The sequence below is a fragment of the Felis catus genome, chromosome E2, assembly GCF_018350175.1.
Source record: "Felis catus isolate Fca126 chromosome E2, F.catus_Fca126_mat1.0, whole genome shotgun sequence".
In the NCBI taxonomy this organism is placed as follows: Eukaryota; Metazoa; Chordata; class Mammalia; order Carnivora; family Felidae; genus Felis; species Felis catus.
In genome coordinates this window covers 6,345,294-6,367,456 of record NC_058382.1, presented here as the reverse complement: position 1 = coordinate 6,367,456, position 22,163 = coordinate 6,345,294, and the positions used below count along the sequence as shown (strand labels likewise).

Sequence of the window (22,163 nt, the reverse complement as noted above, 5' to 3'; positions counted from 1 at the left end):
TCAGCTAAAAGAAGCAAGTGCAAAGGTCCTGAGGCAGGAATGGTGCAGCACGTGTTCTGGGAACTGCAGGAAGGCCACTGTAGCTGGAACCAAGAGAATGAGCTGTTGGTGTTGGGAGATGAAGGTGAAAGGGGTCATGACTCACAAGGCTGTCCTGAGCAATCACTTAAACCAGGTGTTCCTGGATCGACGGTCAGAAAAGAGTTCTTGAGATATTTTATGGTGCAGCTTAGTAAATTTATTTAAGTAGCACCGGGACAGGACCTGTGGGCAGAAAGAGCTGCACTTTGGCTGTATGTAGCCAGTGGTTATTATATGCTTAGTGCTCAAGGGTGAGGGATTTTGCAGGGAGTATTAGATCATAAATGTTTTCTTAGAATTTCTACTCATAAAACTACTTTCAGAAGGTTTTTCTAGTGATTATCATTTAGCTTGATATTAACTATGGGTGAGATGTACAGGCAGTCATGAGCCTCTTTAAGAATGTAGTAACCAGGGGGCGCCTGGGTGGCGCAGTCGGTAAGCGCCCGACTTCAGCCAGGTCACGATCTCGCGGTCCGTGAGTTCGAGCCCGCGTCGGGCTCTGTGGTGGATGGCCCAGAGCCTGGAGCCTGTTTCCGATTCTGTGTCTCCCTCTCTCTGCCCCTCCCCCGTTTATGCTCTGTCTCTCTCTGTCCCAAAAATAAATTAAAAAAAAAAAAAAAAAAGAATGTAGTAACCAGTACATATTTGGTCCTTATTGAAAGTAGGCAAGCTGTAGGTCAGCCTTCTGGGCTAAAGGTGGACGTTTTCTGCTTCTATCTTTCATCATTACAGGGATTGGCAAAGGGCCACGGGTGGCCCTTTGCCTATTTATTTTTAATAAAGTTTTATTGAAAACACAGACCCATTCGTTTACATACTGTCCATGGCTGCTTTTGTGACACGACAGTGGGGTAGAATTGAGAACAGAGACAGTCTGGCCCCTTTACGCCTAAAGTATGTACTGCCTAGTTCTTTAGAGAAAAGAGAGTGCCAACCTTTGACTTAAACCATCTCTGTATCAAATCCCATCCTCTCCTCCCCGCCCCCAGAGTAACCCATGTTGTCAGGTCCTTACAAATCTTCATAGGCGTGTGCAGTTCAGTGTGGTAGCCACTCTCCATATATGGCTATTGAACACGTGCAATATGGCTAGTTTGAGTTGAGATGTACTTGGAAGTTAAATGCATACCAGATTTCAAAGACACACAATGGAGAATGGAGTGAAGCTTTTTATCTGGGTTACCTGTTGAAATGATAAAAATTTTGTTATAGGGGTTGAATAAAATCTATTAAGATTAATTTTGCATGCTTATTTTTTTAATGTTACCAGAAGATATAAACTTAGATCTATGGCTTGCATTTATTATCTGCATTAGATTTCTTCTGGAGTCTGCACTGTATTTGAGTGTGCTCCAGTCAAATATAGAAAAAGAAAGCAAGTGGCTTTTTATTTTTTTAAACATTAAATATTTTTTTCTGCAACTTGCACTTTTTGCTTGTGTTTTTTCCAAATCTTTTCACACAGATATATACAGATCTGGGTGTGAAAGGAATTTGAACATTTTCCTAAGAATCAGCGACAGAATCTCAGAGATTGCATCTGTGTCCATGTGTATGGGCTTTCTGAGGACAGGGCTTGGCTCTGATTCATCTCTCAGGATTCAGAGGCTCAGTACAGGCCTCAGAACAGAACCCAAAGTCACAGTCATCACCAGGAAGGCCTGTGGCGGTGCCTATGATATCCAGTGATACAGGAGCTCACAAAGGGTTGGATAAATAATAATGATAGCTGATGTCTGTTGGGTGATCGCGCTAAGCTAACGGCTACAAAAGGCAGTACATTTGCGGGCTTACTAAATTCTCATAGCCATTCTCTGAAGTGGGTCCTGTGTGTACCTGTATTTTCCGGATGGGGAAACAAGCACAGCACAGTAAGTATCTTGGCCAGATTTATGCAGCTGAAAAGTGGAGGACCCAGGAAAGGTTCCCAAAGGAAGGGTAAGACCTGAGGAGAGGACAGTATTTGGGGAGGGACAGAAACTTGCTATTTCCATATGCCAGATACTTTAACTGGCCTTTAATGAGACAGCCTAAGATACTAGAAAAAACATGGGATCTGCAATCCTCTAGTCTTGATTCATTTCTCAGCTGATACTTGTTCAGCACCTCCTACGCACCAAACTGTTTTAAATGCTAGGAGAGGGGTGCCTGAGTGGTTCATTCAGTTAAGCATCTGGCTCTTGGTTTTGGCTCAGGTCATGATCTCATAGTTTGTGAGTTGGAGTCCCACATCTGGCTCTGCACTGACGGTGTGGAGCCTGCTTGAGATTCTTTCTCTCTCCTCTCTGCCCCTCCCCCACTTGTGTGCACATGTGCATGCTGCCCATCCTGTCTCTCTAAATAATAAATAAATAAACTTTAAAGGGTAGGATACACTGGGGAGTAAAAGAGCAAAGCTGCTGCCTTTGTGGGACTTACGTTCTAGTAGAGGAGGCAGACGGATCAAGAATGTGATGTCAGTGGCAGTAATTGTTTATTAGAAAAATAAGGCAGGGACCCGGGAATAGAGCAAGCCCCGGGCTGCTTTTTAGACAGGGTGTGTAGGGAAGGTTCTCTGAGGAAGGGATCAGGAGTAAGGACTTGAATGAATTGGGGGCAGGGAGGACTCTCCCAGCTGTTGGTACGTTGGTACAAAGGCCCTGAGGTGGGAGCGTGCTCCTTGTGTTTAGAGAAAGGCCAGCAGGCCGGAGGCGTGGCTAAAGCAGAATGAATGGCAAAGTGGTGAGAGGTGAGGACCAGTCTGAAACGAGATGGAGTGAAGGCCTGTGGACCAGAGCAAAGGCTCTGGTGATGCTGCAAGGCTTTGGCTGGAGGAATGGCATGTTCAGACTTAATTCTAAAGGATCCTTGTGGCTGTTTAGTGGGGGCTGGGCAGGAGCAGATAGACCTGCTGGGGTGCCGTCGCAGAGCACCCAGGATTGGTGTCGGCACGTATGTAGGGAGAAGAGGTTAGATTCCAGGTCTGTTGAGAGAAGGGCTGTTGGGGTTTGCCGGTGGATAGGATATAATGTGGTGGGTGGTGAAGGGGGAGTCAAGGATGACTGAGCTTTGAATCCCAGCTCCGCCACTTTGCTCCCTGTGTATCCTTGGACCAATTCCTTGTCCTCACTGGGCCCGGATTCCTCGTCCTGAGAGTGGGGATAATGATGAGGAAGCAGCATCTGCCATGGAGGTTGTGAAGATGCGGTAGACCCGACACGTTAAGTGGCTGCTTAGAAGTAGGCATGCGGTAGTGACGACCTTGGTCAGTGGTCGTGGTAGCTCATTGTTTATACTCGGGAAGGTGATGTGCAGAAAGATGGTGTCCCTTATGTAAGGCCTGCCCAGTCCGTGAGTGGCAGAGGCCAGGTTGCAGTATCCACGGGTGCTTGGGACACGGTGATGCTGACAGCATGGTCCCCTGGCTGAGAGGGTGGGTCTCTGTTAGGCTCTCTCTCTCAGTCTTCTCATCTATAAAATGGAGTGGTTTTGTCATTTGGGAGTTCATAAGGGTGTTGTGAGGATTCAGTAGTATAGCCTGTGGAAAATGCTTGGAACAGTGCTTGACGAATGCTAAGTGTTCGGTAAGTGTTGGCCGGGAGTAGTCTTAGTGGTGCTGAGATAATGGGGGCTTTGTCTGTCAAGGTGAGGGGCTTCGGGCATTTTTAAAAACTATTCATGATCACTCTAGAGCAGTGGTTCTTGACTTGGGATGACTTCGTTTCCCCAGGAGACGAATGTGGAGATATTTTGGGCTGTCGCGACTGGTGGGAGAGTGCGTCTGGCATCCGGTGCGGGGATGCTGCTCAGCGTCCTATGCAGCACAGGACGACCCCCACCGCGGAGACGGAGACGGAGACGGTCCAGTAGTGCTGAGGTCTAGAACTCCTGCCATGTGCCCGGCGGCATGCTGCTGAGTACTCAGTGTGTGTTACTTGAATCTTCACAAAAACATCTTACCTATACTTTCCTTTAAAAGTTTTTTTCAGAAGGGGTGCCCGGGTGACCCAGTCGGTTGAGTGTCCGACTTCGGCTCAGGTCATGATCTCCCAATTCGTGGGTTCGAGCCCTGCATCGGGCTCTGTGCTGGCGGCTCGGAGCCTGGAGCCTGCTTGGATTTCTGTGTTTCCCTCTCTCTCTCTGCCTCTCCCTCACTCCCGCTCTGTCTACCCTTTCTTTCAAAAATAAATAAACATTAAAAAAAATTAAAAGTTTTTTCAATGGTTAAATATCAAATATCAACTTTTTTTCCTGTGTTCTTTTCCCTCCTTCAGGTTTTGGCAGGGGTGGGGGGTCGTTTGTTTTTTTAAGTATTTTAAACATTTTTATTAATGTTTATTTTTGAGAGACAGAGTGAAAGTGGGGGTGGGGCAGAGAGAGAGGGAGACACAGAATCTGAAGCAGGCTCCAGGCTCTGAGCTGTCAGCACAGACCCCTATGCGGGTCTCGGACCCACGAACTTTGAGATCATGACGTGAGCCAAAATCGGACGCTTAACTGACTGAGCCACCCAGGAACCCCCATTTATAAGTATTTTAAAATCAGTCCCAGGCTTCAGACATTTTCTCCCACATACTTTCTCCCACATAGCACCTCTAAAACAGTGGATATTTTAATAATCACAGTGCCATCATCTGCGTCAGTGATTGTTCAGTATCCCCTAAACCTCAGTTCATAATCAGATCTCCTCGCTTGCTTCAGAAGTGTCTTTTACAATCGCCTTGTTTAAATCAGTTTGCAAATTTGGCTGTGAATCTTCACATTCAATAAATAAGGATACTCAGTTGGTGTCCCGCAACCTGGTAAGTAGTGACACTAGCAGTTAGCCAGGGACACTGGGTTTCAGGGCAGCACTCCTCACCACTCAGCTGAGCCCCCTGTGGACACAAAGCCTACGCCTGGAAGTGACACAGGGAGACCATGTCATGGGTGGAAGCAGACCAGGATTCGAAATCCTGGATTCGAAATTTATGAGTTACTACTCAGCGCTTCTGGCCTTGATTGTTTAAAAGAAAAGAGGATGGAAGACAAACAGGCTGGGTTAGCGAGCTGTACCGTGTAGACAGGGCAGTCACTAGCCACTGTCTGAGACCTTGCAGCAGCACGCCCCATGGCCATGTCTTAGGAACGTGGCGTTACAAGCTTTGACTTCTTTTTGTGGAATGCGTGGGGGATTGGTGAAGCAGAACTTAGAAATGAGGTTGCTGTCTGAGAGTTTAAACTAGAGAAAGAGAAGTTGTGTAGGATGGTAGTGCGGAACTGGGTGCGAGTTCCAGGTTCTGCCACGGTTCGCGGGGCGGCCTGCGTTCCCCTCTCTGTACCCCACTTGCCCGTCTGTGGAATGAACACAGGGCTGGCATCTACCTCTTGTGGGGTTACCAGAATAGCAAGAGAGAACATGTGTAGAGTACCTGGCTGTGTGCCTGGCATGTAGTAAGTACTCTGTAAATTAAATCGTTTCTATTTATGCCTTTTAGTGTGCTCAGCCCTGTCAAAGGTTCAGGAATCACCACTGGTAACAGTCCTGACCCTCGTCTCAGAGACCAGTCACTTTCCAAACCGGGGAGACAGGCGCGTCCATAAATAATCATCATGCGAGGCCAGCTGCGGTGGGAGGTACTCACTCTAGTGCTGCAGTTTCTGAGGGGGGGAGAGAGTACTGTTGTTCCTCCCCCACCTCCCCCACGAAAAGCCAAATACACAAGAGACATGATAAGAATAACAGTAATACTTACGTGCTTGGTACCTGCCAGGCTCTGTCTCTCAGTTTCCCTCATTAGATCATCCCAGCAATCCTGTGAGTCCATAGGCACTGTTGTGATTCCCACTCTTCTCGTGAGGAAACCAAAGCTCCGAGTGGCCAGACTGGCCTGGGAGCCCTTAGCTAATGGGGAAAGCCAGAGTACACGCTCCTTTGTTACTAAAAAATTCACGCGATCTAGAAGTAGAGGTTGTGATGCCCATTTCCCCTCTTCAGCAGTGCTGAACGATTGCCAGGTGGATGCGTCATTTTTCACACCCACACACATTGTGTTCATTTAGAAACGTGATCCTTTGTGGAATAAGGAGGCAAGATATATAGGGCGTTAGAGGAGGTGGAGAGACTTCTGTCACTCACTGGGCACTTCCCCAGGCCGCAGCTCCTTGGTAAAGCACACACATTACGTCACAGACCCCACCGCCCCATTGCCAGCCACCAGCTGCTGCAAACAGTTCCAGTTTGGAGCGCATTCCTCTAAGAAACTTGTTATTGCTGCTTGTACTAACATCTGCGTTTCCTTTATTAAAAAAAAGAGAGAAAACATTAATCCGGCAAATATTTCTTGTTCTAGCTCCATGCCAAGTGTTGTCCTAGGTGCTTGGCGCACAGGGTGAAGGACAAACTGAACAGAGAAGTCTGTGTCAAGAGCGATGAGAGTTCATGCATGTGGAGAGCGATGGCCTGCTGTTTTCCCTGGGAGGGTCATGTGTGAGGATCCAGCAGAGACTGGGGGTGTCTGGAGGGACAGTGTCTCTGGCTGAGGAAACAGCACATCAACAAGTGCAAAGAGCTGGGGGAGAGTTGGGGTGGCATTGGTTTGTTGGTTATTGTCAAGGAAACCGTTGTGACAGGATTTCTGGGGGCAAGGGGGTGGTGGGCGGTGAGAGTGGGTGGGGAGACAGGGGCGAGATTGTGTTTGGGCCTCGGAGGCCACAGTAAGGCCTTTGGGTTTCACTCTTGATTGTGAAGGGAAGATGGACTGCGTGTGGCTCACCCCATACACACTTGGGTCAGGAAAGCTCCCTGGGGTCACACTGTGCATGTTCACGTCAGGGAGGCTTTGTGGATCGAATGGGAACATGGGCCTTAAAAAGCCAAGTAGTGCTTTTTATAGGTGGATGTGGTGGCAGGACGGGAGATTTTATCCATCATGTCGTTGGGTACTGGGCTGTGTGCTGAAGACTGCTGGGGATACAGGCAGACGCAGCCCAGGGACCAGTTTGGGGGACAGTGCACAGGGTACTTTTCCAGCACTGTGACATGATCAAGGAACAGGAAGGATTTCTTTTTTTTTTTTTCTTCTTCTTCTTCTTCTTCTTTTCTTATTTCTCATTGATGTCGGTAGCTACTCCATCAGAAATGTCACAGAGAGCCCAACAGTTGTTCCTACAAGTAAGGGTTCGTTTTTCCCTTCTGTAATGAGTTCAGCAGCTCAAGGATATCACAGAATTGGGTCAGAGTATGCTGGTTTTTTGACCTGCCTAGTGTGGTCACAAGATTGCTGCAGTGTCTGCTGTCATTAAGTCCTCCCAGGACCACACTGAAAGCAGGGGCCGACCCAGGACAGAGAGGGTTGTTTGTTTTTGTTTTGTTTTGTTTTGTTTTGTTTTGTTTTGTTTTGTTTTGTTTTGTTCTGTCCTTCTCCCTTATTTCCCAAGGAAGAAAATCTTTTTTGGAAGCTCCTTGGCCAACTTGCTCCTTGTCCAGAACTAGGTCATGTGCTGAGTTCATTGGGATTCAGTTTGGCTGTAAATCATAGGAAAATTCAAAAGGAAGTTTAAATGAGCTTGGTTTATTTCTGACTCCTGTCTGATGGCAGTTCAAGCTGGTGTGGCACTCCGTGGTGTCAGGGTCTCAGGCTCTTACACATTGTTCGGAAGAAGAGTGTGACCCCAGATCCTCTCAAGGACACTTCTAGAAGTTGCACACACCATTCTCGCTTGGATTTCACTGGCTGGGCGTTAATTTCCTAGTCATGTTGGATGCAGGCACGGTTCAGAAATGTCTTGAGGGGATCATGTGCACAGCTGCGACCCAGGGGTTACGAGAGGCAATGTAGCCCACTGCAGGAGCTCTTAACCCAGGGCCTGTCTAGAATTCCAGCAGAGAATTCCCATCTGAATTCAGATGAGAAAAATAATGCCTTTTTTGTCACTACCCTAGAACTCCGGTTTACCTTTCCTTCTATTACAAACTGTAGTGTTATGATAGCAGAGCGCAAATAGCGTCAGCAAAGCCTGTGGAAGTCATGACTGTTCATATCTCATTTCAGCTGTTGCAGATGTTTCTAGGGTCGTCTATGCTTTCCTCTCTTTTGGAATTGTGGTTGTTATTAGACCTGCTCAGGGTACCCCCACCCCCAAAGGAAAAACACAGAAATACAGATTGATGGTTCTGGTGAATAGCCAAGTGGCTGGGTTCCCATCCTGGCTCTGCCACCTTTGAGCTGCGTGAGGTTACTGAACCTCCCTGTGCCTTTGTTTTCTCTGTCATGTGGTGGGTGATCCTGTGTTTACCTCCTGGGGTGGTTGTGAGGATCCAGTGAGTTAAGACATGAAAGCACCTAGAATGGTGCCTGGCACACAGTATGTACCACGGAAATATCTCCCTCAAAGAGAAGGGAAGAGAGACGTCAGTGGATACCTACCCAGCTGCCACATAGCCCTTCTTGATACCTGAACAAAATCAGGTGCTACAGCAGGTGAAATGGACACAGCTGCCATTATTGTCTTAGCTGGTCCTAGGGTGTTCCCAGGATATGTCACTCGGCACTCACAGTAACCTGAGGATAGGTGATGTTGTAATCCCCAGTTCACAGGTGAGGAAATTGAGGCTCAGAAAGGTGCAAAGAGTGGCTCGAGATCCCATAGCTAATAACGCAAAGCTGCTTAGCCTTGAACCCAGGCCGTGTGGCTCCAGAGCACCACCCCGTGCTGCCTTTCTTGAGTGTTCACGGTGCTGTCTGTGCTGAAGAAAGTAATCTGACGTTCTCAACGACACCAAAACCAGAATCTCCAGGGACAGCAGGAGGGAAGGGGGCTCTCTCCCATGGCAGAGATGCCCCGGTTCTCATGCGTCCACCCCTTGGGCGTCTTTCCTTAACTGTAGTGATGTTGAGATTAAGAGTCAGGGTTCCTGGCTTCCAGCCTGGGCTCTGCTACTTTCTGGCAAATGACAGCTTCTCTGTGCATCAGCATCCTTACCCTTAAAAGGAGGATTCCAATACAATACCTGCCTTAGAACCCATTTCTAGGGATCAAATATGGTAATTCTCCACATCAAGCACTTGAAGGCTACCAAGCGCATAGTAAGTGATCAGTAAACATTAGCAGCTGTTGTTGCTGGCATTATGCATATGATCATTCCTTGCCACCATCTCCTTGTGCTCAGGACTGCCGTTCACCTGGTGTGGCCCTGGCCCCCCCCTGTACATTTCCCCATAGCCCAGCCAAGAGAAAAACCCAGAGATCCAACTTGGAGGCAATAAGGTGGAAAGAAACTGGCAACTGAGTCAGTGCTCCCCCTGATATTTTATTATGGAAGACTTCAAACATACAGAACATTTAAAGGCTAGTACCAGGGCCAGCAGACTATAACTCATGGGCCACATTAAGCCCACGGCCTGCTTTGCAAGTGCAGTTTTATGGGAACACAGCCTGGCCCATTTGTTGGCATATCGTCTGGTTCCGTGACTGCTTTTGTGCCAGTGCACAGGTGAGTAGTTGGGACGGACACTGTGTGGCCCAAAATGCTCAAAATATTCACTTGCCTGCAATTTACAGAAGAGGTTTATATTTACCACCCATATTCATTAACTGTTAGTGTTTACCATATTTTGCTTTTATGTTTTTTTTTTTCAACGTTTTATTTTATTTTTGGGACAGAGAGAGACAGAGCATGAACGGGGGAGGGGCAGAGAGAGAGGGAGACACAGAATCGGAAGCAGGCTCCAGGCTCTGAGCCATCAGCCCAGAGCCTGACGCGGGGCTCGAACTCACGGACCGCGAGATCGTGACCTGGCTGAAGTCGGACGCTTAACCGACTGCGCCACCCAGGTGCCCCTGCTTTTATGTTTTTATTGGCCTGTCTCTATATGTGTTTTAATTTTTGGCTAAAAATAACACAGAGGCCTCGTGATGCTTAATCTTGAGGTTCATTGCTGCCAGAGAAGTGAGCGTTTGGACCAGATTAAACCCAAAAACCCAGTGACATTGTATGAGAAGTTGTGAGTGCATTTTTCTGAGAGCTGAGGCTGCCATAGCATTTCCTCAGAGTCCCACCAGTGTCTGTAATCTCAGAGAGACTTTTGAACCCCTGGACCGGGGGACCGATGTAGGATCGCAGTCACTGGCAGGCAGACCTCTTTGGGAAAAGAACCCGCCCAGGGAGCCCCGTGCCTTCTTGCTCGGCCTCTCCTTCCAGGAAGAGAATGCCCTCTGGGTGCCTGGCAGTGGCTTACTCATTCACAAGGGTGTTTCCTTCTACTCCCACGCTCGTGACCGTCCTTCATTCTGCCACAGCCCCTGTGGAACTGGAGGACTGAGAGGGCTTTCCGTTCCGGGCCTGCGTGCCAGGTCCCTGCTCTCCCAGTGCTCGCGTCTGCATGTGTCCGCCTCTCTGAGCCGGTCTCCGCGGGAGGGAAGGGGGTGTCGGATGCTGACTTCCCTGGGAGGTGCTCCGTGTGAGACGGCTCCTGTGTTAGCCAGATGCGTTAGCGTCCTGGTGCCACAAGTGACCGCTCGCTTGGTGGCTTAATGCAACAGAAATGATTCTCACCGTTCTGGAGGCCGGAGGTTGAAGTAAGGCCTCAGCGGTGTTGGCTCCTCCCGGAGGCTCTGAAGATTCAGTTCATGCCTCCCTCCTGGCTTTGGGCAGCAGCTGGCAATTCTTGACGCTCCTTAGCTTGTGGACCCATCGCCTCGGTCTCACCCTCCATCTTCACATGATCTTCCCCCATGGTGTCTCCGTGTCTCCTTCTCTGTCTCACTGGGACACGGTCATTGGCCGTGTAGAGCAAAGCGCTACCACACTCAGCGCTTCTGACACCACGTGTGAGGTTTTCCTCACGCCAGGCAGTTCTCTGTGACACCAGCTGGGTGTCCCACAGTGCATTTCAGTTCTGACACTAACTGGAGTCAGCACAGATCCCGCAGTTAAGGGCGCGCGGTACCCCGAGACCCCCGACCTCAGATGCCTGTTGCGAGTAATAGGTCCGCACGTCACCCACAGCTTCTGTCAGACTTGGCTACCAATTGGAGGTTCCCACGACCCTGTCCTTGCGTTTGATTATTTGCCAGAGCAGCTCACAGAACTCAGGGAAACACTTAGATTTGTCAGCTTATTTAATAAAAGATTTAAAGGATTCAGATGAACAGCCACATGAAGAGCTACCTACGGGGTAAGGTCTGGAAGGGTCCTGAGTACAGGAGCTTCTGTTCCCCTGCATTTGGGATGCACCACCCTCCTGGTACGTGGATGTGTTCACTAACCTGGACGCTCCCCAAACCCTATACTTTGTGGGTTTTTATGGAAGCTTCATCTTGCAGGCATGATTGACCATCGGCTCCCATTTCCAGCCCCTTTCCCAGTAGTGGGGGCTTCCTGGCTGTGACCGTGGCTTGGTCTTCCTGGTGACCAGCACGCATCCAGGAGCCCACCCAGATTTGCTCATTGAACAAAAGACATTCCTGTCACTTAGGAAATTCCAAGGGATTTAGGAGCTCTGTGTCAGGAATCAGGGTCGTAAACCAAATATTAGAATGGAAGATGCTCTTAGTGCTTTTACCACTTAGGAAGTTGCAAGGGTTTTAGGAGCTCTGTGCAGGAACCAGGGGCAGGGACCAGTAAACATATTTTCTGTTTCACAGGGCTCCCCCTTGAATTAGATGATCTCATCTTGAGATGCTGACTTCATTACATCTGCAGAGTCCCTGTTTTCACGTTCATGATTACTGGGGTTAGGACGGGAGCATAGCTTTTGAGGGCCGCTATTCAACCTGTTACACTAGTGGTATTGTTACAGTTTACTGTAGTTTACAGTTTACTGTTTATGTAGCAGTGTTGTTGTAATATTGTTTGTCCTGTCATCATCACTGCTAGCTGGTGGTCCTGGGTTTCGGTCCCTGCCCCACGCCATGTGAGCTGTGTGACCTGTAGAAGGGACTTTTGCTCCCTGAGCCTATTTCCCCCTATATAGAACGGGGCTTACCACAACGCTGCCCTCAGGGTTGTCGTGTGAGTGCCTGGCCTAGGACCACAGAGTAAACGTGCTGGAACGTGGCCGCCCCTTTTGGAGCCTGTCAGGTGCTGAGTGCAGGAGGGGCGAAAGCAGAGGAGGAGGATCGGGAGTGTGGGGAAGCAGTGAATGGTTTTAGAGCGTGGTCTAAGCGTGGTTTTAGAGTGTGGGAAGCACCACAGAATGAGTGTTGGCTCCGTAAGACTCATTACATGCTTTTTCTGAGGCCGTGGCTACCATTGTAGTTACTGACTCACGCACCTGGTCGGTGTGTGCCAAGTCCCCGTTCCACCTCCTTCCACACATTAGTGAGGCTTCCAGAGGCTGTCTGGATCCAGAGCTGTCCCACACCCCTAAGTTGGGGCTTGCTAAGATTCTCTGACCCTGCTGTTCTTTTCTCTCATTAGCTTCGCCTCAACAGCATCAAGAAACTGTCCACCATCGCCCTGGCCCTTGGGGTGGAAAGGACCCGCAGTGAGCTTTTGCCCTTCCTGACAGGTAAGGAGGTGGGGCCCCGGGGCCCGGGCGGAGTGGGGGCTGCCGGGGGGGTTCCTGCTAGAGAGGCCTCATTGGGGATTTAACACATTGTTTTGTGAGCGTCTGCCCTGTGCCGGGCACTCGTGGGGTGGGGGCTGGATTGGGAGAAGGGGTCTGGAGGCTGATGGAGCCAGGTTGGCACTGCTAACAGTCAGCAGCTGGTGACGTTAGGTGAGTTACTTAACCTAACTGTTCCTTATAGTTTTTCTGTACAGAGTAGGGATGAACGTGTGCGTGCCGTAGCGTTGACGTGAACGTTAAGTAACAGTAATAATAAATGCTGCCGCTTCCCTGCCTACCACGTGCCCGGCAGTGCTCGCGACCCCCTCTCGGGAAGATTGGGTTAGTTCACGTCCTCAGACTGGGGGCCCGTGCTCAGTAAGTGCACGTCCCCATCGTTCTCTGAGTTCATCTCACAGCAGCTGTGTAGGTGAGGAAACTGAGGCAGGAAGAGGTGAAGTAATATATTGGCCGGAGATCCTACAGTTAGGAGGTTATTTATCTGATCGTGCTGGATGCACATCTGGATGCAGTGCCTGAGAGTCCCGACTACCTGGATTCAGACCCAAGCTCTGCACTTTCTGACTAAGTGACCTTGGGCAAGGTACTCCACGTCTGCCTGCCTCTGATTCTTCATGTGTGAAACGGGCCTGACACAAAGGTGAAACAAGAGCGCGTGTAAAGTGCTCATACAGTGCTCAGCGCAGGGTAAGAGCTGCTAAGTGTCAGTGCTCAGACCGCCCCACACACTCCTCTCTGAAAATGTGTGCACAGCACTGAGCACAGTGGCGGACGCAGGCTGAGCCCCCAGTTAACAGTAAGTCCTCTGTTTCCATTGTTCTTATTACCGCTTCATGCTTCCTACTGATCCATCTGCCTGGGAACGCCACATAAGGATTTAACATGTGATGCTGAGCAGATGACCCGACCCAGGTGGCTTCCATGGGCGAACGGTGGACGAGACTTGAAAGCTCGTGGACGCTGAGACAGGGCCAGGTTGGGGCATGGGGAGTATGGCGTGTGGCACGGCCCTGTAATAAAGTGGGTAAAGGAGTTGGCGGGACCTGGGTTTGAATCCAGCTGTGCTGGATATATGATGTATGGAGTCTAGATTTTAATTCACGTCTCAGAAACCATTGGAAGATTGAGGCAGGAGAGTGTGGTGATTTGAAGGATCACTCAGGATTCTGTGAGGAGCCTGAGCAGTTTGGGGGCCAGGGCAGGAGCAGAAAAACCAGTTAGGAAGCAGTTGCAGTCACCCAGCAAGGAGGGTGAGGTCAGAGTGACCCTGCGGTGGAGGGTTGGCAGGTCTGTGTCAGGCAGGAGGAGGCGGCCCTATGCCTTTGAGGCCAGGAGAGCAGGGAGGCTGGGAAAGCAGTTCTGTGGAGCTGGGGACGGTGAAAATGTGAGGTGCTGGCAGTTCTGCAGATTTGACTTTCAGGAAGGCGAGGAGTCTGGACTGTAGACTGAGTTGAACGTGAGTTAAGGCCGTGGAAATGCACAAGGAGATAGAGGAAATGGGGAGGGTGAGGTTAACTGTGTACAGGTAGGGCTTGGGAAACTGAGGCTGGGAAGGACCCGAGCGCCCGGTGGGCCCGGAGCCACGCTGGCCTGCATTTACGGAAGTCCTGACTCGGGCCAGGCCCTGTGCCGAGCTCCTCGAAGAAAGCGCCTCTTCACTTGGGTCTCACAACAGCTCTGCTGGGGTCTGAGGGTGAGAACACAGGCCCAGAGGTGAGGTGACTTACCACCACCACCCCCTTGCCCCCCAGCCAGCAGTAGAGCAGAGAACCCAGCACAAGATGAGCGTGTGATGACAGAGCGCTGTGAGCAGAGAGGGAGGAGATGAGGAAGCGACCCGGAGTGGAACTGACCACTCGTCTCACATCCCGTTGGCCCGAGCATGGTCACTTGGCGTGCCCGCCGCGCGGGAACCTCAATATGTCTGGCTGGGTTGCTGTATGCTTGGCTGAATCTCAGGAAGTCGAAATGCTAGCATAGGTGCCAGGGGGATTAGCTTCTTCTGTCACAGAGGTGAGCAGTTCCTGCCAGAGACGTCTTCTGCCACAGAGGTCAGCAGTTGAGGACAAAGGTCTTTGGGTTGAACGTGAGGACACGGCAGCTCTGTCTTCACACGGTCATCTGTCCTCTCAGAAAACGTGGGCTGAGCTCCTGCGGTGCTCGTCTCTGGCAGAAACTGGGGTACGGAGAGGAGCCAGTCCTAGACCCTTAACATAAGGACTCTGATCAAGGTGGCTTGAAGTTGGGGGGAGTGTGGAGAAGGGACGTGCCCTGGTCTGGTCAAGAAGGCTTCCAAGAAATAGTAGCTGAACTGAGTCTTGAAGGACAGAGAAGAATTTCTCAGGCTCAAGAGAAAGATGAGCTCTTGGCAGAGAGGGCAGTGCTGAGGGTAGAATCTGGACCGAAGCGAGAAGCCCCCATGTCTCGGGTTCTGCGCTCTGGTTGCGTGGTCTTGTTTGCTCCTCATTGACTCGTGGTGAGAGGTGGGCTAGCACCATCTTACAGGGGTAGTAATGGGCTCGCAGAGTGGTCTCACTTCCCCAGGGTCCCTCACCTCGTAAATGACAGAAGCGGGACTTTGGTGCTCTGTCCTCTGACCCAAGCCTGTGCCCCAGTGTCCGCACCAGCCCAGGTGGAAAGTGAGGAAACTGAGTGCTGACGGCTTGAGGACGCAGAACGGAGCCTGTTTGTTCCCAGCTTGGGTCACTGAGGCGCTGGGGTCAGACTTGGGGCGGGACTGTAACGGAGTCTGTCTTGGTTCCACAGACACCATCTACGATGAGGATGAGGTCCTCTTGGCCCTGGCGGAACAGCTGGGCACCTTCACCACTCTGGTGGGAGGCCCCGAGTACGTGCACTGCCTGCTGGTGAGTCTGGGAGGCAGGGTGGTCCCCTTGCCCTCCCCTTGGGATCAGACCCGTGGCCCTGGCAGGAGCAGGGTGGGAAGAATACAGCAGAGGCCGGGGGCCACCTTCTAGGAACAGGCAGGCTTTGGACATTCTCTTTAATGCAGTAAGTCAGTAATGGCATTTAAGTCAGCAGTACCCAAAACGCACTTGTTTGCCTTACTGTTAGCTGGACACTTGCCTGAGCAGTGGCAGGCCCCACCCTTGGAGACAATCCGAGTTCTGCCGCTTATTTGCTGTGTGACTTGTAAGAGTTACTTAACCTCTCTGCGTTATACTTTATCTATCAAATGGGAGTCCTTAAAACCTGTCTTTATAATTGATTTAAGCCCTTGGCATGTGGTAAGTACTATCAGGTGTTCACTGTCAGTGTCATTATGGTGTCCTGAGGTGATGTCCACCCTTTGGGGTAGGGACAGTTCCCTTTTTGTAGATGAGCCACTGGACACGCCAAGAAGTTGAGCATCTTGGCCAAGGCCTCACGGGTGTTAAGTGGCTGAGCTGGGATTCCAGGAACCTGCGTGAGCACCCCCGTGCTTGGTGGCATCTGGGGACACAGAAGGGGTTGAGATACTAATAGTAACTGCTGTTTGTGAGAAGAGAAGGGAGGACTCTGGTCCTGCGACCCGGGAGGGAGGAGCCTTGGGGGGTTCCCAGTCCTTTGGTTCCCACCACCCCTCAGAGCCCTGGGCCACTGCTGCCCCCACCTCCACCCCACCCCCAGGAATTCTGTCTGTCATGGTTCGTAAAGACACAGTTGTATACTTGGGCATCTGCCCTTAATGATGTCTTAAATTTTTTATTAGCCTTTCTTCCTTTTAGTAGTGTATGCAATAATGACACTTCTTAAAACTGGGGAGTTTGGGATTTGAGCAGATGCAGTAATTTTTCTTCCAAGGAGAGGTACGTCTGAAGAAATTTGATAATTGTCATTAAATTTTGGTCTGTCAGCTTTCGTCTGTGTGTACGTGTATAATTTACGTGTATGTACACACAGAAAATTGTATGCAGATGAGGTCATTTCATACATTTTGCATAGATTAGGGTTGTTTAACAGGAACATGAGGAGGTCTGGGGACCAGCCTAAAAGGAGTCCCTTGAATTCCACGGAAGTTTCTGCAACCCCTGGCAGTTTTTCTGAGGAGAGAATGTATAGCTTTCAGCAGCGTCTCTGAGGACTTAGGAGCAGAAAACACGCACCCCATAGCTTCAGCAAGGGGCCCAGGGCCCTCATCTGGCGTGGGCCTCCCCACTGGGGAGCAGGGCTGGAACCCTGAGGTTCTTTCCCTGCCATGTCAGGGTCATCCCATACTTCTTCTGGGGGAGGGTCACATGTCCTCTGGGGCTGCTGTTCTGGTGTTCACATGAGCTGGCAGGCACGTCCTCAGGACCCTGGGCCGCGGAGCACTCAGAACCCCCAAGCACCAGCAAAGGCCAGTCAGGTCCAAGTGCTGGTGCTCCTTGGTGCCTGCAGGTGCCTTCTGCACAGTCACCTGTCACCTCCCCTAGCGACCCTAGGAGATACACGCTGGTGCTAGCCCCAGTTCACAGATGAGGAAACTGAGGCTCCAGGTCTGGTTAGGTGGATTGCCTGAGCTGAGAAGAGACAGAGTCAGGATTTGAACCTAGGCCCCTGCCTCTTAACCATTGCCACTCCTCTCTGCTACCCTCCAAGGGCTCTCGGTTGCTCCACAGGCTGACTGGAGCTGCACAAGAGGGAAGCTGGGGGAGCTTAGAGCCCAGAGGAGGCACCTCACCTGTTTCAGATGGGGTGGGGGAGCTGTCCAGGAAGTCCTCCTGGAGGAGGTGGCAGTGAGTCTGGATTTTGACAATTAAAGAGCGATGGAAAATGGCTGTTGTGCAGTTTGTTCATTCCACAAACATGAGTACCAGCTATGGGTCCTGGGAACCCAGAGGTGTGTCCGAGCCCTTGTTCTCTGCAGAGGTGAAATGGAATTAATTTCACAGGGACCCGTGTAGTTATAGCACGAGGATTGATTCTGTATCATCAACTCTTAACCCTTTTGGATTTATGGGTCCCTTTGAAAATCCGATGAAAACTCTAGACCCTCTCATAAAAGTACAGTGATTTTAGGAGATTCACACCTCTCCCCTCCCCTGCATGTTCTCTGGATTTGAGAGCTCCACCCTCTCTACTTTGTAGAGAGGCCCTGCGGTACAGCTCATCATGGGAAAACATTGTCTGAGTTTCCTAACCACACACCTTCCTGGGCCCCAGGATATTCTTATGGTCTGATATTCTTACGGCCTGTGCTGGGCTAGGCCTCCTGAGTGATCCTGTTGTGGGTGGTCCAGACCTCGCTATGACAACCACTGCCTTCGGCAACCCACTGGGCAGAGACCCTTGCATGACATACGAACTGCCTGGCCTTGGTCCCCAGGCCTCTGTTCTAGTGACAGGTTTTTCTCTGAGTGGAACAGGTAAATACTGATTGAGGTAAATACTGAACCCGGCAAATACTGATTGAGGACCTCCCATGTGCCAGCCGGCGGGAGCAAGAAAATCAGGATAAGAGGAACCTAGCCCCTGCAGCAGCCCAGTGACACCACCTTCAGCCACGCTCTGAGCTGGTCCAGAACCAGAAACCCTGCGATAGCCTGGCTTTATGACAGAGGCCAGAGACTGGTGCCCCCCAGGCTGGAACAGCATTACATTTTCCTTTTGAATTCGTAAATGAGATTTTTAAATTTTTGTTTTTATTGTGGTAGAATATATGTGAAATTTACAAATTTAGCCGTTTTTAACTGTACGGTTTTGTGGCATGGAATATATTCACATTGTGGTGCAGCCATCACCACCATCTGTCCTCTTCCAAAACCGAAATTGTCCCCATTAACCAGCATCTCCCCATGTCCCCTCTTCCCCTGCCCCTGGGACCCTCCTTTGTACTTTCTGTCTCTATGAATCTGGTGACTCTAGGGTCTGCATATAAAGGAATCCTACAACACATGGCCTTTTCTGACTGCCCTGTTTTGCTAGGCAGAAGGTCTTCAAGATTCATCCGTGGGGTGCCATGTGTTGAATGAGATGTTTGACGTGTAAACACCTGGCCCTTTCGGCTGCTTTTGGAGAACAATAGATATGCTTTACCAGCTGTGTTTTCCTGTCAAGCTAGTTGATGAAGCCGCCCTCCCCAGCTCTGCCGCTTTCCCTCCTCCCGCCCATCATCTTTGCTCCTTATTTCATTCTGTTGCCTTCCCGGGCCCTGGAGGCATTTCCATTTATGATGTCTTCCTGAATTTGACATGTGTCCAAGTACACTGGACTTTAAACTGCAGGCCTCCACACCTTTATTTGCACAGACTAGAGTCACTTAAGTCTCCCTTCATCTGGTCAGTAATTGCCAAGTTCCCACCCTATCCGAGGAGCTCTGCTGGGCTCTGGGGACATAGGGATGAGCCAGTCAGACATCCCTAAAGGAGCTTGCCCCCTCCAGGCTTTATGGTCCCCGGGCTCAGGTTCCCCAGTGATGTGAGCTGCTCGGGGCAGTCGTCTAACAGAAACCATAGCCGTGCTTTCTACTTTCTGTCTGTGTAAGCTCAGGAGCCTGGTGGCCCGGTTTGGGTCCTGGCTTGTAGCTAGCACTAGCATGGGTAAGTGATTTAGCTTGTCGGTGCCTCAGTTTCCTCTTCTGTAAAATGAAGACAGTCATGGGACCTACTTCATAGGCTTCAGTGAGTTAGAGCCAGCATTGTCCCCTCCCCCCATCCTAAGTTGTGCGATGCAATGGCCCTGTTTAGGACACCCAGCAAATAGACGTTCAGTCAACATCTGTGACTATCCCTGCACTTTGAGAGCTAATGACAACTATGGCCACCTGCTCAGAAAGTGACGGGTATAAATGTGAGGTCCGTGGCTTTCACCGAAGCACCTTCAAGGGCCGTGGAGGAGATGTGCGAGCGGCATGAGGTGGGGCTTGAGGCTGGGGCAGTGGGGAGGGACCCTGCAGTGACCTTGTACTCTCTGCCACAGCCGCCCCTGGAGTCGCTGGCCACGGTGGAGGAGACAGTGGTGCGGGACAAAGCGGTGGAGTCTTTGCGGGCCATCTCACATGAACACTCACCCTCTGACCTCGAGGCCCACTTCGTGCCGCTGGTGAAGCGGCTGGCGGGTGGTGACTGGTTCACCTCCCGCACCTCAGCGTGTGGCCTCTTCTCTGTCTGCTACCCCCGTGTGTCCAGCGCCGTCAAGGCAGAACTTCGACAGTGAGTCCCAGCCTCGCCCTTAGCGTGGACCCCTTCTGTCAGCTCAGCCCCCCTCCCCCACCCGCCCCTGAGAGCTGGTGTCCCCAGGCCCGGTCCAGACACAGCCTCATGCTCACTTAGGAAATGAAGAAATGAGAGCTCCTTCCTCCCGTTGGGTGTGTAAGGATTTACAAGAATTACCACATACAAAGTACTTAGAATGGAATCTGACTCATAAAAGCACTCCACCCGTGCTGTGTGATGCTGTCTTCGCCTGCCCTAGGTCCAGAGCCCTCACACATATGCTGGCTCAGTTTGGCTGCCTCCTCCACCCTCCTCCCTTAGTCTTGATACCCCAGAGAATTTCTTGTATGTAAGACTCTCCTGGAACAGTTCACAAAAATTAATTGGATTAAAATCTCCTATTACTATGTGCTCCTGTCCTTGAGCAAGCTCAGGCCCTGAGCTCTTACATGACAGCATACTGATTTACAGCTAGCCACACGTGCTTCGTGTGTGTGTGTGTGTGTGTGTGTGTGTGTGTGTGTGTGTACACGTGTGTACGCTTCCCCCATGCATCTCTAATTGGAGCAGTCGCTCCTGAAAAGTAAAACCTTTGAGGGGCCCCTGACCAGCCTCTTAGCTCAACAGCTTTATATGGTCATAATGATATAATCACCTTCCATGCACTGGAACTTAACCATGTGCAGACTGACTGCTCTGCTTTCACCACATTATCATTTAAACTTCTTATCACCCTGTGTGGTAGGAAGTATCGCCGTCGGCTCCATTTTGTAGGCCTGGGAACACTCGGGAGAGGGGTCCTGACTTGCCCGGGGTCATGCAGGCAAAGCCAGCTGCTGTTTTCACTGTATACTGCTGTGAGATCTAGGGATTCCTCCTCCTGAGCCCCGTTTCCAACCCCCAGGTACTTCCGGAACCTGTGCTCAGATGACACCCCCATGGTGCGGCGGGCCGCAGCCTCCAAGCTGGGGGAGTTTGCCAAGGTGCTGGAGCTGGACAACGTCAAGAGTGAGATCATCCCCATGTTTTCCAACCTGGCCTCTGACGAGCAGGTGGGTGCTCCCCAGCCTCCTCCCCCTCCAAACCGTGTCTACAAGGAATCCCAGAGCTAACGGGCCTCTGCCTCCCTCTCCCTGCTCCAATCCTCTCCCCAGGACTCGGTGCGGCTGCTGGCGGTAGAGGCGTGTGTGAACATCGCCCAGCTCCTGCCCCAAGAGGATCTGGAGGCCCTGGTGATGCCCACCCTGCGCCAGGCTGCCGAAGACAAGTCCTGGCGTGTCCGGTACATGGTGGCCGACAAGTTCACAGAGGTGAGGGGGACAGTTGACGTCTCACAGATGGGGAAACTGAGGCCCTCAGAGGGGAAGGAGCGGGGCCACATACAGGAGCTGGGGTTTTAGTTAAATCCAATGGAGTCATCAGGTATTTGAGCATGAAGATCTCTGATCATCTGGGTGGGTCTCCTTTCACATGGCCAACCTGGTTGAGTAATACTGGCAACTTGAAGTGCTGTGTTGGGAAGGATTCTGAAGCCAAGTTCAGGTTCTGCAGAGAGCCATAAGAGCAGAGAAACGGTAGTACCTGTGTACTCTTGACCTAATTGAACTTTGTCCTTTTAAAAAGGGAAGGCATAGCCTGTATTAGTTTTGGGGGCTGCCATAACAAAGTACCACAGACAGGGTGGTACTTTATTCCCTCACTGTTCCTGGGTGCCGGAGGTTTGAAATCAAGGTGTCCTCTGGGGTGGTTAATCTGAGGCTTCTTTCCTCGGCTTGTAGATGGTCTTTTCCTGTGTTTTTGCATGGTCTCCCCGTTGTGCATGCCTGTGTCCTAACCTCCTCTTATAAGGATTCTGGCAATTTTGGATTAGGGCCACCTTAATAACCTCTTTAAAAATCCTGTGTTCAAATGCAGTCAACTTTGTGAGATAGTGAGGGGTTAGGACAGTTCAGCCCATAGCACAGCTCAAAACTTGGGTCAGAATGACTCCACTGGGCAGACAAAACAGGGACAAGATCCAGTGTCTCTGACTCTGAGGACAGTGCTCTTTCCATGGAGACCCAAGTTTGCTTTTCCCACCATCATGTTTGTTGACCACCAGCTCTTTTCTGGGTGCTGGGGATCCAGTGAATTCGCATTCCTGGCCTCCATGGGGCAGGCAGTCTGAAGGGGAAGGTCTACTGAGGTAGAGGGAAACGGTGCCCAGGCCGACAGACACGCATGAGGCACTGAGAATAGGAGGTGGTGCTGCAGCTGGTTCTAGAAGATGGGTGGGTGGGAGCTGGGAGAGGAACTGTGTCCCAGCAAAAGGACAGCATGTGCACAGGGCCCTGGGAGGCCAGAGCCAGTGCGATGGGGCAGCATTTGGGACTCACTCTTGGGGGCCCCATGTGAGGGAAAGCCAGAGAGA

The 22,163-nt window shown here is 50.9% G+C and overlaps 1 protein-coding gene across 1 annotated transcript in view; it reads left to right on the top strand.

Annotated features, from left to right (window-relative positions):
* Window positions 1–22,163, top strand: part of PPP2R1A (protein phosphatase 2 scaffold subunit Aalpha) — a 37,724-nt gene that overhangs the window by 1,897 nt on the left and 13,664 nt on the right. The window contains exons 2-6 of the mRNA XM_003997451.6: window positions 12,467–12,557; window positions 15,384–15,484; window positions 19,518–19,750; window positions 20,658–20,805; window positions 20,908–21,063. Of these exons, the coding sequence (XP_003997500.1) occupies window positions 12,467–12,557; window positions 15,384–15,484; window positions 19,518–19,750; window positions 20,658–20,805; window positions 20,908–21,063 (729 nt within the window). The remainder of the gene's footprint in view (window positions 1–12,466; window positions 12,558–15,383; window positions 15,485–19,517; window positions 19,751–20,657; window positions 20,806–20,907; window positions 21,064–22,163) is intronic.